The 12,925-nt window shown below is 35.8% G+C and overlaps 1 protein-coding gene across 12 annotated transcripts in view; it reads left to right on the forward strand.

Annotated features, from left to right (window-relative positions):
* BLTP1 (bridge-like lipid transfer protein family member 1) overlaps positions 1–12,925 on the forward strand; it is a 137,053-nt gene that overhangs the window by 33,323 nt on the left and 90,805 nt on the right. For all 12 annotated transcript variants that reach the window (XM_075420927.1, XM_075420929.1, XM_075420932.1 and 9 more), the window contains 9 exons: positions 327–444; positions 1,532–1,687; positions 2,700–2,797; positions 3,831–4,009; positions 4,162–4,268; positions 6,349–6,557; positions 9,596–9,823; positions 10,404–10,541; positions 12,172–12,348. In XM_075420927.1, coding sequence (XP_075277042.1) covers positions 327–444; positions 1,532–1,687; positions 2,700–2,797; positions 3,831–4,009; positions 4,162–4,268; positions 6,349–6,557; positions 9,596–9,823; positions 10,404–10,541; positions 12,172–12,348 — 1,410 coding nt within the window. The remainder of the gene's footprint in view (positions 1–326; positions 445–1,531; positions 1,688–2,699; positions 2,798–3,830; positions 4,010–4,161; positions 4,269–6,348; positions 6,558–9,595; positions 9,824–10,403; positions 10,542–12,171; positions 12,349–12,925) is intronic.

A 12,925-nucleotide genomic window follows, 5' to 3' on the forward strand; every position in this document is an offset into this window, starting at 1 on the left:
TTGGAGGGATTTTATCTTTAGTGTATTGTGAAAGGTGACTCTTTTAATGAAAACTTTGATTTATAAATTGCTTGGTACATCTGCTGCAACAGATGTATCAGAAGTTCATAGTATACCTTTCCAAATAAATGAATACACTAACACTTGACCTTCAAACACAGAAAGAGAGATTAAATTATTAAGGAACTGGAGAGGCCTTCTGTTCATCCCAGCAGGAAAACAGTTTTAATTATTCAGCAGAGTACATATGTGAAAACTGCTGAGCTACAGGGTCAAGCACTGTAATCTTTTCAAGTAATTCTGATGCTTTAATATCTTGTTCACAGTTTCATATTAATGCCAGCTATCCTCGGGTATGGAACATGCCACAGACATGGCAATGCGAACTTGAGGTTTATAAAGCAACCTATCATTTCATCTTTGCTCAGAAAAGCTTCTTTACAGGTAACTTCTTTACCAAATAAGTTATGTATCAAATTAAATATTCTTTCTTTAGAATTTCTTTTCAAATTTTGCAAAGGTGTACAGGGTCAGGTACTGTGATGTCACATATTTAGGACAACAAATTGTTTCTGAGGACAAAGTTCCTGATGTTTTCTGTTGCCTGTAAGTGTCTAAGTACAAGAGATTCTTATGTTTGAGTAGACATACCAAGTAATTCGGTCTTCTCACATCTAAACTAAATTTGATCTGCAGTTATGGTAAGTAATCTTAAATTTCAGATTAATTTATTTCTATCAGAAGCTATTGATTTGTTTAGTATTTGTCACCTAGGATGTTGATTTCTCTGATATCTCTCGTTGGCTGACTGATTTTCAACTACTTAGGCTTTAGGTCATGTCCTTGTGGCTGACATGATGAGAGAAAGTAATTTGCTCCTTAGGCTTTTGGCTGTGAGGAAGAATACACGTGCAGAAGGCAGTACAATCTGATACAGCATCACCAAACTGTTGCTGAACGTTCCAGCTGCAGTAATGGAAAGAATATAGCCCCATCAATGTGGCACTGCCTGGGCTAATTAATGCTGCTGGGAGGAAGGATTAATTAGTGCAGGCATAGTGCCATGCTAATAAAGTTATCCTCCTAGTGAGGCCACAGCCATTATGTGTAGAGTAGTGCAGTATACAGCATAGTCTACCAATCTATTCAGAGCAAATGTGAACTTCTACAACAACACTGTTCTGTGTGTTAAAAAATATTACTAACATACACGTTCAGAGTATCAGTGTGGAAAACCAAAGGAAAGCAGTTGGTACTCTAGCACTTTTAGATCAGTGTGCAACTTTTCTACTCAACAAAAACGAACTAGAAAACTTAATTAAACTTATGGCTTTCCAATTTAAAAATCAGGTGAGAAATGGGAGATGGATTCACAGCAAATATTTGTGGAATATCTGCCAGAGAAATGGGTACCGTGTCTTGTTCTCTTTTTCTGTAAGACTTACAGTTTATAAAAAGCCAAAAACTTCAAAGAAGAAATCTCTCACTTGATTGCTACTAACTTTTCTTTTATTACTTTATGTGGGTTTAGATTTGATCCAGGACTGGTCCAGTGATAGTGCACCTGATATTTTTTCGTTTGTTCCTTATATGTGGAACTTCAAAGTTATGTTTCATCAATTTGAAATGATTTGGGCAGCAAATCAACACAACTGGATTGACTGTTCCACCAAACAACAAGAAAATGGTGAGATCGCTTTTTTATTTGTACAAAGAGTACATACTACAAAAAATATGTACAAAACATAGAGCATATATAGAGAGAGTACAAGAATGATAAAATTTTTACTGAAAAAATGTGTGTTCAGTGGAAACTACCCATTTTGCTACTGTTGATGTACATAAACCATCCTAAAACTGCTGCAAGTTGTAACTTACTTCGTACAAATGCATACCTTTTTTGGGGAGAGTGCAGTTCTAGATCATGTTTTAGCATTCATTTTTTAAGACCCTTTGAATCTTTGATTTAGTACAACAGTTTGCAGAGAGCAACCATGAGATCTTGACATAGATTCAGTAAGCTAAAGATTCAGTAAGCTCACTGAAAATATTCACTGGGGAACAGATTTTTTTTTTTTTTAAGTAATGTAGGAAAAATACCGTTTGAACTCCATATAACTGGAAATGCCTGTTTCCTGTTCGTTTCAGAATAGGAGATAATGCTGCTAATTCTAGATGAAACTAAGAGGCACATTTCAGAAAGCCAAAACCTTATTTAATGTGCAGTTTGGTTTATATTTATTTTAGTGGTCTACTACTACATCTTATAATTTTAAAGTAGAAAGAAGATGGTGGATTAAAAATCATGAAGTTGTGTTCTAGTTAAAAATAAGGCTCCCTACTTCATCAGAAGCCCGAGGAACTTTCAATGTGTGTTTCCCTGTCCAAAAACTGGTGTGTGAAGCAATAAAGAAAGTCATAAGATATTAGTTACGGTTGGTTTTATTGTCTGCTTGCAATTTCATTGTGCTAAGTACAGTGTATTTCTATAAAGGACAAGATGTATGGAGTAAATACTTTCAGAATAATTTAGTACGATGTACTTTAAATAGACAGTAGTTAAGATGGCAATTTCCTGTCATGAATTCTTGATATCTTTTCATTATTTTTACCTGTATGTTTGATAATTTGTCTAAGAACAAAATAGGGAGTAATTTTAAGAAATTTTTTTTTTGTTTGGTTTTCCTCTTCTCTCTCAGTTTATCTAGCAGCTTGTGGAGAAACATTGAACATTGTTTTCTCTCTACCTTTCACCGAGTTTGTTCCAACCACATGCAATACTAGATTTTCTTTAAGGGTAAGTTCTTCCCCCCTCATCCCTCTTGTCTTCTAAATGTAAGATAGTTTCACTATCTTCTTCAGTCAGGAAATTTTGAGTAAACTCTTCCCTGAAAGAAAAACACTCTCTTTCACTTCTGGTTCATAGAATTTTTCTTTAAGTAACCCAGAGGTAAATGGTTTCTGTTACTTATATGAAGCAACCAATCATAACCTGTTTTAATTTGTATATACATATATATACACAAATAAAAATATATTTTAAAAATATATGTATACATATGCTTGATACATACGTATATATACACACACACTTAATATGTATATTTACTATATGTACTTAGACTGTGTGTGTCTATGTGTGTATTTTATCACTTGGAAATATTTTCCCATTTACTTAGAAGATGTGAAAATCTAATGTATGTTCAAAGACTGGAATGGGTAACCTCAAACCATTTTAGAAAACAATCTTCCAGATTTTTAAGAATTTCTGTAGAATCAGTAATGATGGTAAAGTGTTTTTAACAGACACAGCTAGTTCTTTGAAAGACTACTTCTTGTCTTCTGTAAAGGAGAAGCAATCTGCTGCTACTAAAAATAAAAAAAGTAGTTGATGGTGATGTTGATAATTTTATGTAATTTGATAGCAAAGCAAGCGATATTTTATCTATGTGTTGTTTTTTTTTTTAAAGTATGGTTTGGTTGAGATGTCGGGTAGCCTTGGGCCAGTTGCTTAACTTTTGCAATATCGCTTGAACAGCAGAAGAACAGGAATCACTAAAAGCCATGCCTCTGTGTATTACAGATTGCTATAGTGTGTTGTTATGTGCGAGTTACTGGACTTGTAACTGTTCAGAGCTCTTGGGATTGTACTAGAAATTGGTGGGTGCTGTGGTCAGCAATCACATGTGATCACATGTGAAAACTGAGATTTCTTGCCTCACTTTGCCTGTAGAGTGAAGATGGTGGCGCATATGAATGTGCAGATAGCGTGAGCATTCTACATAAAGGGAATGTAAATTAACTTTTCTCTTACTAACATTTGATTTTAGGGAGAAGATGTTGATCTTCATTTGTATCTGCCAGATTGTCATCCTAGTAAATATTCTCTTTTTATGTTGGTGAAAGATTGTCAGTCTAATAAAATAAGTCCTGAATCTTGTATTTCTGCTGAATGTCAAAGTAGTCAGAAAACGGGCAAACCCAAATGGAGGAACGTTACTCAAGAAGAGTGAGTTTTACTGTGGTATATATTTATGTCTTTATATTGGCTCTTCATATTTACTTATTTTGTTTGTGATGAAAGCAACCACATATGTTTGTGGAAGATATTTAATGAAATTATTGTACTTCAATTAAAAGTGTGATGTTTCTTTTTGAAAGGGCTGGATGGGTTGAATGCTGGACAGTCCCGAGTGTTGTGTTTACAATTGACTACTCATGGCACCCAATTTATCCTCAAAAAGCAGACGAGCAGTTAAAACAATCCTGTAAGTGTCACTACCTTTTTCTTGTTGGCATGTTTCATTTCAGCAACTGCTGTGACTTTGTTGGATGAAACTGCTTAAATGTGCAGAAATGAATTCTGAGCTGAACTACTATTATATGTCACATGGGAGAATTCTGATCTTTAGAATGCACCAGGTTTGATTTAACAACTGACAAGATCTTGTGATGCAAAATTTCAGAAAATGTCCCAGTTCCCTGTGTAAAAAGAGGATACTGTCTGTAGTTCACTTCTCCTTGTCCTTAAGAAAGTGTATCTCTTAAATTGGTTGTTGCATAACATAAAATATCACTTGGTATATTAAATATTAAGTACGATATTTTTGACAGTATCATGTTCCTTAGCCTTTCTATGTTTTTTTTTTTTCTTTTGGATGATGTGATGTCGCCTTATGATTAAAATGTTTAAATACACTGCATATGAGATATAACATTGTCTTCATATCCTTTATGGATATGAAACTATGAGATTTCATTGTAGCTAGCACTGTTGAAATGAACCGTGGCCATCAGATGTGGGTGTTAGACTGGTCAGTGAAACACTAATTTCTCAACAGGAATCTTTAAATTTTAAATGTCTAAACAAGATTCCTAAATAAGAAATATTCTAGAAGTATGTGCTTGCAAAAAAAAAGGTTATAAAATGCTTTTATCTCTTCATTTATTTTAAATGCAGAGGGAGGTATGCAGGAAGTTATGGGGTTACATAAAAGTCTTTCAGGTTGAGATGGTGGAAGGAGAACCGATCAAGGAGAGGTATTAGAAGAATAATGAGGGCTAATTTGAATGGGCCTCGATCAGCAGGTGTTAGAAGACATACTGGATAGCTTTTTTAGGTTTTGAGTTCCAACAATTCAATTCTCAAAGAAGTCACATTTTAGAGGACAAAGCAGAAAAAGTAAGATTCATCTTGCAGATGTTCATTAAGTGCTCTTGTGAGACTGTCAGCTTGAGTCAAATGCAAATACTTCAAATTTGAAAACGTTTACTCAAAATCGTCGCAATTGAACCTGTATTTGCAAGCTTGTACGTACACAGGTAATTTCATCTGCAGCTTCCTTCAATGAATAATCCAGCACATTCCAGCTCACTTCTAGTCTATGATGCTGATGTGTGTTTGTTACAGTAGCAACATCTGTATTTTCTTTTGAGTCAGTCAGTGGAACTCTTTAAGTCTCTGAGAAACAAATGTGTTGCATTACGAGAGATGCAGCTTCCAAAAAAGTGGTGATCTCACTGAGGCATTTAGCTAATTTATAACGTATAACACAGGGCAAGCACTGAGAGAGCATTGTAGACAATAATGGTAAGTTAAAGCCTTGAAGGTTTGCTGGCTACATATGTGTATTCACTGTAGTTCCGTATATGCCAGTTCTTCCAGTTAAACTGGCACCTGAAATCTTACTCCATCTGGAGCATCAATTTTGTATGGTTTTCCCATAGAGTTCTTCCCAGCAATCGCAATCCACAAACCACTTCTAATTACTCACTTTCTTCTCGCCGCCTTTCCTTGCTTAAAAAAGACAAAGCACTTTCTTCTCCCTAACTCTAAATAAAAAGCAGGGGTAGGAAATAAGATTTGAATTTCCAAACTGTTTTGTGACTAGAGTAATCGAGTTGTTTGAGAGGAAATTTTGGCCTACAGAGCTACTGGTTCAGAATAGTTTTATAACGTAACTCTCCAATTTTCCTGTTTATTTACTTTTGTTTATCCTGTAGTAGCTGTGTTGTTGTGGGAAATCTGCTACACTGAAATGAAAGCATGCCTTTGTTTAACTTAAAAAGCAAGATAAACAAACCTTTTTTTCTTTTCAGAACTTGAAGGATTGTTTTTCTCTTGCATAATTAACATTGACTAAAATATTCTATGTTTTCCTGTCTTCCCATAGTTACCAGATATGAGAAACCAGTTTTGTAGCGTAGAAATATTAACATAATTATACAATCCAAATTAGAAAACTGCAAATGTTGTATATTTAATACATATTCATACTTGCAGAATTTTGTCCACCAGAAGCCTAACTTGTAATGAAAATCTGTTTTCTTCTGTATTTTGCTCCAAAGTGTCAGAAATGGAAGAAACAATGTTATCTGTGCTAAGGCCATCGCAGAAGACAGCCGACAGTGTGATTTCATCTCCCACAGCTTCAGCCCGCCTTCCCCTTGACCCCTCAGAGCTGCCCCCGGATAAGCTCCATGTGGAACTGGAACTCTCCCCAGATTCCCAGATCACCCTGTATGGACCCCTGCTCAAAGCCTTTCTGTCCATAAAGGTAGGCATAGGAACACAACTCATAAAATTTGTGGGTGGCCACATGTAGGAAGGGGAAATAATTCGTTTGAAATGTAAAATTAGAATTCCGCAGAATATGTAAATTCAGCTGAAAACTTTTTGTCAGTACTAGTTTGGAATGACTTTGGTGATATGGCATAGCTGGGATGAATTCAGTTGGAACAGGCTTATGAGAAGACATAATATATACATGTAGACCCATCTCAGCATAATTTTACTTTCAAGGAATAGTGTATGCTCTGGACTTCATGTGCTGAAAATTTCTTCTTTGACTTTTGCAGTAGTGAAAAAAACCCCAAAATTAAAAAAAAAAAAAAAATCCACAATTATGATAAGAGCTTATATTAACAATGACTTTTACACAAAGATATATCCGAACTCATGCTTTTAGTGCATTTTCAGTTCTGCAGCGTCCTAATTGTTTGTTTGTTTTTGTTTTAATTGGATTCTGTGATATTTCTGGAGTTAGGATCATGGAGGGGAAGGGGGAAGGACATGACAATATGTTTAATTTAAAAAGCTACTTCAATCAATATCAAAGAAGAATTTTTCATCCTTTTCTTTATGTCAATTGATTATGCTTTAGAATGTTAGTTTGTGTTGCTTGTGTTGTGTCCTCTTCCACTACTGATCTCTGGGGTGGCTAGAAACACTTTCATTTCTTCCCGCCTCCCTCACCCTCCCTTGTTGTGATAAAAGCAGAGGCGATTGAACATGTCACTTGTATTTGACTGTTTGACTAACAGTGAAATACTTTGGGTTTGCTGAGGTAATGCTTCTGGAGGCTTTCATTGTGGGTCAGAGGGTGAGGAATTTTCTGAGAGGTGATCAGTATCAGGACTCATGCTGAAAACAGTCATTTTTGTAAATTTATATAAGGTATTGTACGTAAGCAATGAATAGCAGAAAATATTAAGTTTTGGTAGAGTATAGGACTTGCAAATGTGCTCATTATTTTTTCATGTTGCCACTAAAGTAAATAACGATTAAAATTAGGCCACTATTGCATCTTGAAAACTTCGTTTCTTCTGACACAAAGGATATGCACCCATATTTGAATTGTTTATTGAGCTCCTCTTTTTGAGCCCATCAAATTCGTGAAAAGGTTCTGTCTTTCCAAGCAAAGCAGCACTTCTTCAGTGCTCTTTGCCTCTGGAGGTACGTGTAAACAGTGCTACATTAGATCCCTTGATTCTATGGTGATTTAATTTTTTTAGGTGCAGATTTCCCAGATAAAATTTAGCTTGTATCTTCTAAATCTCAAGAGAAAATTTAGCTGAATGGCTCATTTTTGAAAATGTGCATTTATTGTTCTTTGTAGTATTTTTGTGACTATTTGCATCTTTTTGTCCAGCTGTGCTGGCAGGGTCTCTTAATAGATTTCTAGAGGTTTTTTTTATCCTTGCTTTCTTGACTTGTGGTTGATCTGTTGTTTTCAGTTTGTTTTCGCTGAGCTTTTCTAATACTTGTGGGAGAGATTCCTGGATGTGCATCGTTCATGCAGTTTTGTTAAGCTTTCTATTCTTGGGAGAAGTTGTTTGGTGTACTGCACTGTGTTTCTTACTGGAGGGCTTACTGGCTGAGAATGAATGATTTATAGGTCCTTGCATCCCCAGCAAAAGGTACCAGGAGTAAATTACTGAAATTCTTAGCACCCTCTGCTGGGCCTGCCTTATGAAAAATATTTCAAGGTCTTTATCCTAACATTTTCCCTTTGCTAAAAAGGAAAGCAGATTGTCTTTGTTTATTCAAGGTTTTTTTTTTTTGTTTGGCCACAGAGGAGTGCTTAAGTCGTACGCGTTAACTCCAAAAATATTTCAGAGACTCAGTAGAAAATGGTAAAATTACATATCCATAGGAGTTGTTATTTCAAGGCTGATAATGAGCCTGCCTTTTCTGCAAACCTTTTTCCAGGACATCAGTACTTTGCAGTTACTTGCTTTCTGTTTGCTGTACACTTCCTCTTTGCTTTCTTGCGCTGCAGACATGTGCTTACGAAAGAACAAAGTAGTTTTGGAAAGCAAAGGAGGTGCAGAAAAGGGAAGGAGGAGAGCAAGAAACATCATAAGATTCAGATCTGTTTCAGTTTAATCTTCAGTCTAGTCCTCATTTGTCTGCATCTCACAAGTCACCAGTGGAGTTTGTAATAGCTGGAATATTTCTGTTAATATGAGAGGCCAAGGGACTGAATTACTTTCTAAGAACGAGGGAGTAATGGCTGTGTCTCTGTTCTAACCTCTTTGGTCAGGAAGGATTTTGCTTCACAGCAAAGTGTTTGCTTAGTCCCCAGCGCTTCCCACATGCTGAATTAGCAAGAAAATGCAACCTGCATCATTCAGAAAATTCTTCGTGAGAGTCTAACCTTTTTTTTTTTTTTTTTAAGCAGAGGAGGAGATGACAAACTATCAGAAATCTGTTTTTCATGCACTTAAATCACAGAAAATTGATGACTTTTTTTTTTTTTTTAAAGTAGTGATGCATTTTCTGTTTCTCAGTAGAATTTGGCAAACCACAACAGTTACTTTGGTCTTAGATAATTGAGGGGGATTGGCTTAAAAACAGGGTGGGTTTTAGACCCAAGGGGAGAAATTTTTATGAACTAATATTTTAGAAGCATGTTTAAGACTTTGAAACATGCTGATAACAAGTTTCAGAAGGTTGGAGGAGAGTGACTTCCTGCAGGGTGTTTTGTGTTCTTACTCTCAAAGCTGTCTAGCTTTAAAAGCACAATAATCTGTTTAAAATGTCAGTAGTAGTACTTCAGAATAGTTGCTTGTACTGGATGCATCTGGAATATCAGTACTTCGAGAATTACTGAGTGCCCCTTCTTTTCCTGCAAAGCACTGGCCTAAATTTGCTCGCTTAAGGTATCCATTTTTCATAACACGAAAGTGTATATGTTTCTTCAGGTATAGGTTATAGCAATACCGCTTATTTTAGGGAGGGCTAGCAAACAGGAAAAGATTGGGTTTGTATACCATTATATATCATTTGTGTATCATGTATATCATTCCCTAGGAAAATTATTTTGGAGAAGATGACATGTACACGGATTTTGAAGAAGTTATTTCAAGCCCTGTTTTGTCACTGTCAACATCTTCAAGCTCTGGATGGACAGCTGTTGGAGTGGAAAATGACAAAAAAGAAAATGAAAGTTCAGTCAAGCCAGTTCACCCTCTTGCTTTACGCCCATGGGATATCACTGTGCTTGTTAATTTGTACAAGGTACATGGGCGATTACCAGTGGTAAGTACTTTAGAATCTTAAAATGTTTTGTTTTGTGTAATTTTTTTTTTCTAGTTTCATAATCTGCAGTTAAATTTAACTCTCTGGAACATTAAGTTAGGGTAGTGCTTACCAAAGTGTGTGTATACTCTGTACTAAAATTGTGGCTATCTAAAGCAAACAATTTGAGATATGATTTATTTTTCTTATCTGGGAGGCAGAACTGGATAATTTTTATGTGACATTTTGTTCAGTGAACTTGATCTATGTGATAATATTTTTGATTGACCATCATGATTTCTCTGCTAATTAGCAAAACTGTCTTCTAATGGTGCATTCTGCTCTGTGCATCTGCATTCTGAGGGATCCCCAGGAATTCAAATAAGAATCCAGATAAAAAATTGGGTTCACCCAAATGGGTTCAAATTGCTGTTTATGCAATTGTGGAAAAGTTTTTGAAATTGCACAGGCTTCTTCTTGCGTATCCACTTGGAGGAAAACTAGCGTACTTCCTGCTCATGGGTTTGCTTGTAATCTGACAATTTCAACCATGTTGTGTATTTTCGGTTTCTGAAATAGATGTGTTTAATTTTTATTTTAGCATTGCAGTCCAGATGGTCCTGAGTGCCCTACAGCTTTCTTGGAAAGGTTGTGTTTTGAGATGAAGAAAGGATTTAGAGAAACAATGCTTCAACTTGTGCTGTCTCCAGTGAATTTGTTTCTGAATGACAACTATCAGGTAGTAAGAAGTTTTTTATGTGTTTGTGTGTGTGTGTGTTGTGGAAGTTGTGGTGATCTTAAAACTGAATTCTTTTTTTGTTAGGGCCTTTTCTGTTGTACACATACAAAGTTTATTAAGGTTTATGAATCATAAGAGGGATTAAAGGAAAATCTGATGCATATTTTTTTAAATCTTATTTCTGCTTTGCATTTTGGTGACATGCACAAAAGAGAAGATTGTATTTTCTTAATTTTGCTTAAAATCTTTCTAGAGAAGATTCTCTAGGAAACGGAGCGTAATATTCGTACTTGTGTTAGAACCATTGAGTGATCTCTGGTTCGTGGGGGGGCTTTTTTGTTTGTTTTGTGTGGTATGTTGGGTTTTTTTTAAGAATTTGGTTTTAAAAGGTACTGTAAATACTGACATATGTAAACTTTGTTCAATGGCTGGATGTGTTTCACTTTTTCAAGCATATAGTTTTAAAACCACATGTCTTTGTAAATAGAATAACTGCATCTTTCACATACTCTCTATGACTTTTATTAGACTGAGTCACACAGCTGGTTCTGTAGCTTAAGGACAAGATACTGTTATGACCTACAGTCTTTTTCTCGTGAGGGAGTCATGAGCCATACTTCAGAAAGTACTTGATATGAGACAAGGTGAAGTGTTGTTTGTGGCTTGCCAGCTAGCTGTACACTACTTTGATTTTAGTAAACTTGCAAGAATTGCCCATATGGATGAATTTAACTTAGTGAGGAGTTTAGGCTGAAATTTATTAACACGAGAGGTTACCCTGAGTCAGTGCAGGTTAGAGAATAGTTGGAGTTCATATTTTATTTATGCACATATTAGTTGCATTAAAAGCACTATGATACTTAAACTGTGCCTCACAGATTATCTTGTTTTCAGTCCCTGTGCCCTGAAATGTGTTGCTGCCAATGGCCTGTATGAAATAAAATTTAAATTATTTTTATCTTATGCTCATTCTAGTGTTTGAACACTGGTGTACTGTACACGGATGAAGATGCATGTCACCCTATTTTTTTGGACTCTTCAGTCAGTGATCTAATGAAAGGAACTGGTTGATGCTTGTTTAGTCTTTCCAAATTTGAATCCAGTGTGCCACAAGCACAAAAGTACCTTAAATATAACTACTGACTGTAGACTGACTAATAGATAAAAGAATTGGACAAAATAATGAACTTTCTTGATGGCAAAGAGTTAAACGACATCTTAGGAGGTTCCATGTTAGCCCGCGTATTTTTGAATTATTCTGTTGACATCTAATTAGTAAAGAAGAATTTCCCTGTGAGAATGTAGAATCTTAACATCTTGGTTTTTGGTTGCAACATTGCAGTTGTCTTTAGCAGCAATCTGAAGAAAGCGATGGTATGAAGTTGCAGGAGTTGCAGAGGAATAATCTATATGGGATTAGTAGGACTGTCTTTAGAGAGAATTGCAGAAATTGGATGTACTGACAGCATGGTTGCAGACAAAATTCTATTTTTCTCATAGCTTTTGTCAGGAGCTAAGTATCTGGATTGTAGGGATGAATGTGTATGAAGTATCTCTGACTACACAGGTTTTGCATTGCTATTGGCATACTCTCTGCAAATACTAGCTTTAATTTGTTTGTCCTTAACAGCGACCTGCAGTGGATGAAGTTCTTCGAGAGGGTCACGTCAGCCTGTCAGGTCTGCAGTTGCGCGCTCACGCAATGTTTTCAGCAGAAGGTCTACCTCTTGGAAGTGACACTTTAGAATATGCATGGCTGATAGATGTACAGGCTGGAAGTCTTACAGCCAAAGTTACGGCACCGCAGGTACCATCTAGAAACTATTCACTTTGAAGTATTACCTTTGTTCTTTTTTGTAAAATTGGCATGGTGTGGATTTTTGGAAAGCACATGATCTCAGCTGAATTTGGATGCGTCTGTGCCTTAAGTAACCTTTGTTTTATAGTTTCAAAATCTAACTATTTCTATAAATGGATAGGAGATACCAAATGAGCTGAATCTGATATTCATCTTAAATCTAGGTGCAACAGGGTGGCTAGCGTTATATGAGAATTGGAAGGGATGGAGGTAACACAGCATGAACAAATCGGTAGTGAATACTGTTGTCACTACATGTAAACACTTGTATGTTACATCTAAGTCTGTTAATGTATTTTAATACTGATTAGAAAGGCAACCACAGTATCTACGTACACTTTCAGAGGTTTAATCACAGAGTAAATAATACTTCTTTGTAAACAGAGCAGTAGTTTTGGAACACCTTCAGCCATAAACTCGGTAACGTGATGAAGAGGAGAAAGGAAAATCTATTCAGAAGGTTTAAATATGAGATGACTTAGTTGTCTGTGACTTCCTCTGAGGTTACTTTTATGTTATGATGCTA

This window comes from Opisthocomus hoazin, chromosome 5 (assembly GCF_030867145.1).
Source record: "Opisthocomus hoazin isolate bOpiHoa1 chromosome 5, bOpiHoa1.hap1, whole genome shotgun sequence".
NCBI classification, from domain to species: Eukaryota; Metazoa; Chordata; class Aves; order Opisthocomiformes; family Opisthocomidae; genus Opisthocomus; species Opisthocomus hoazin.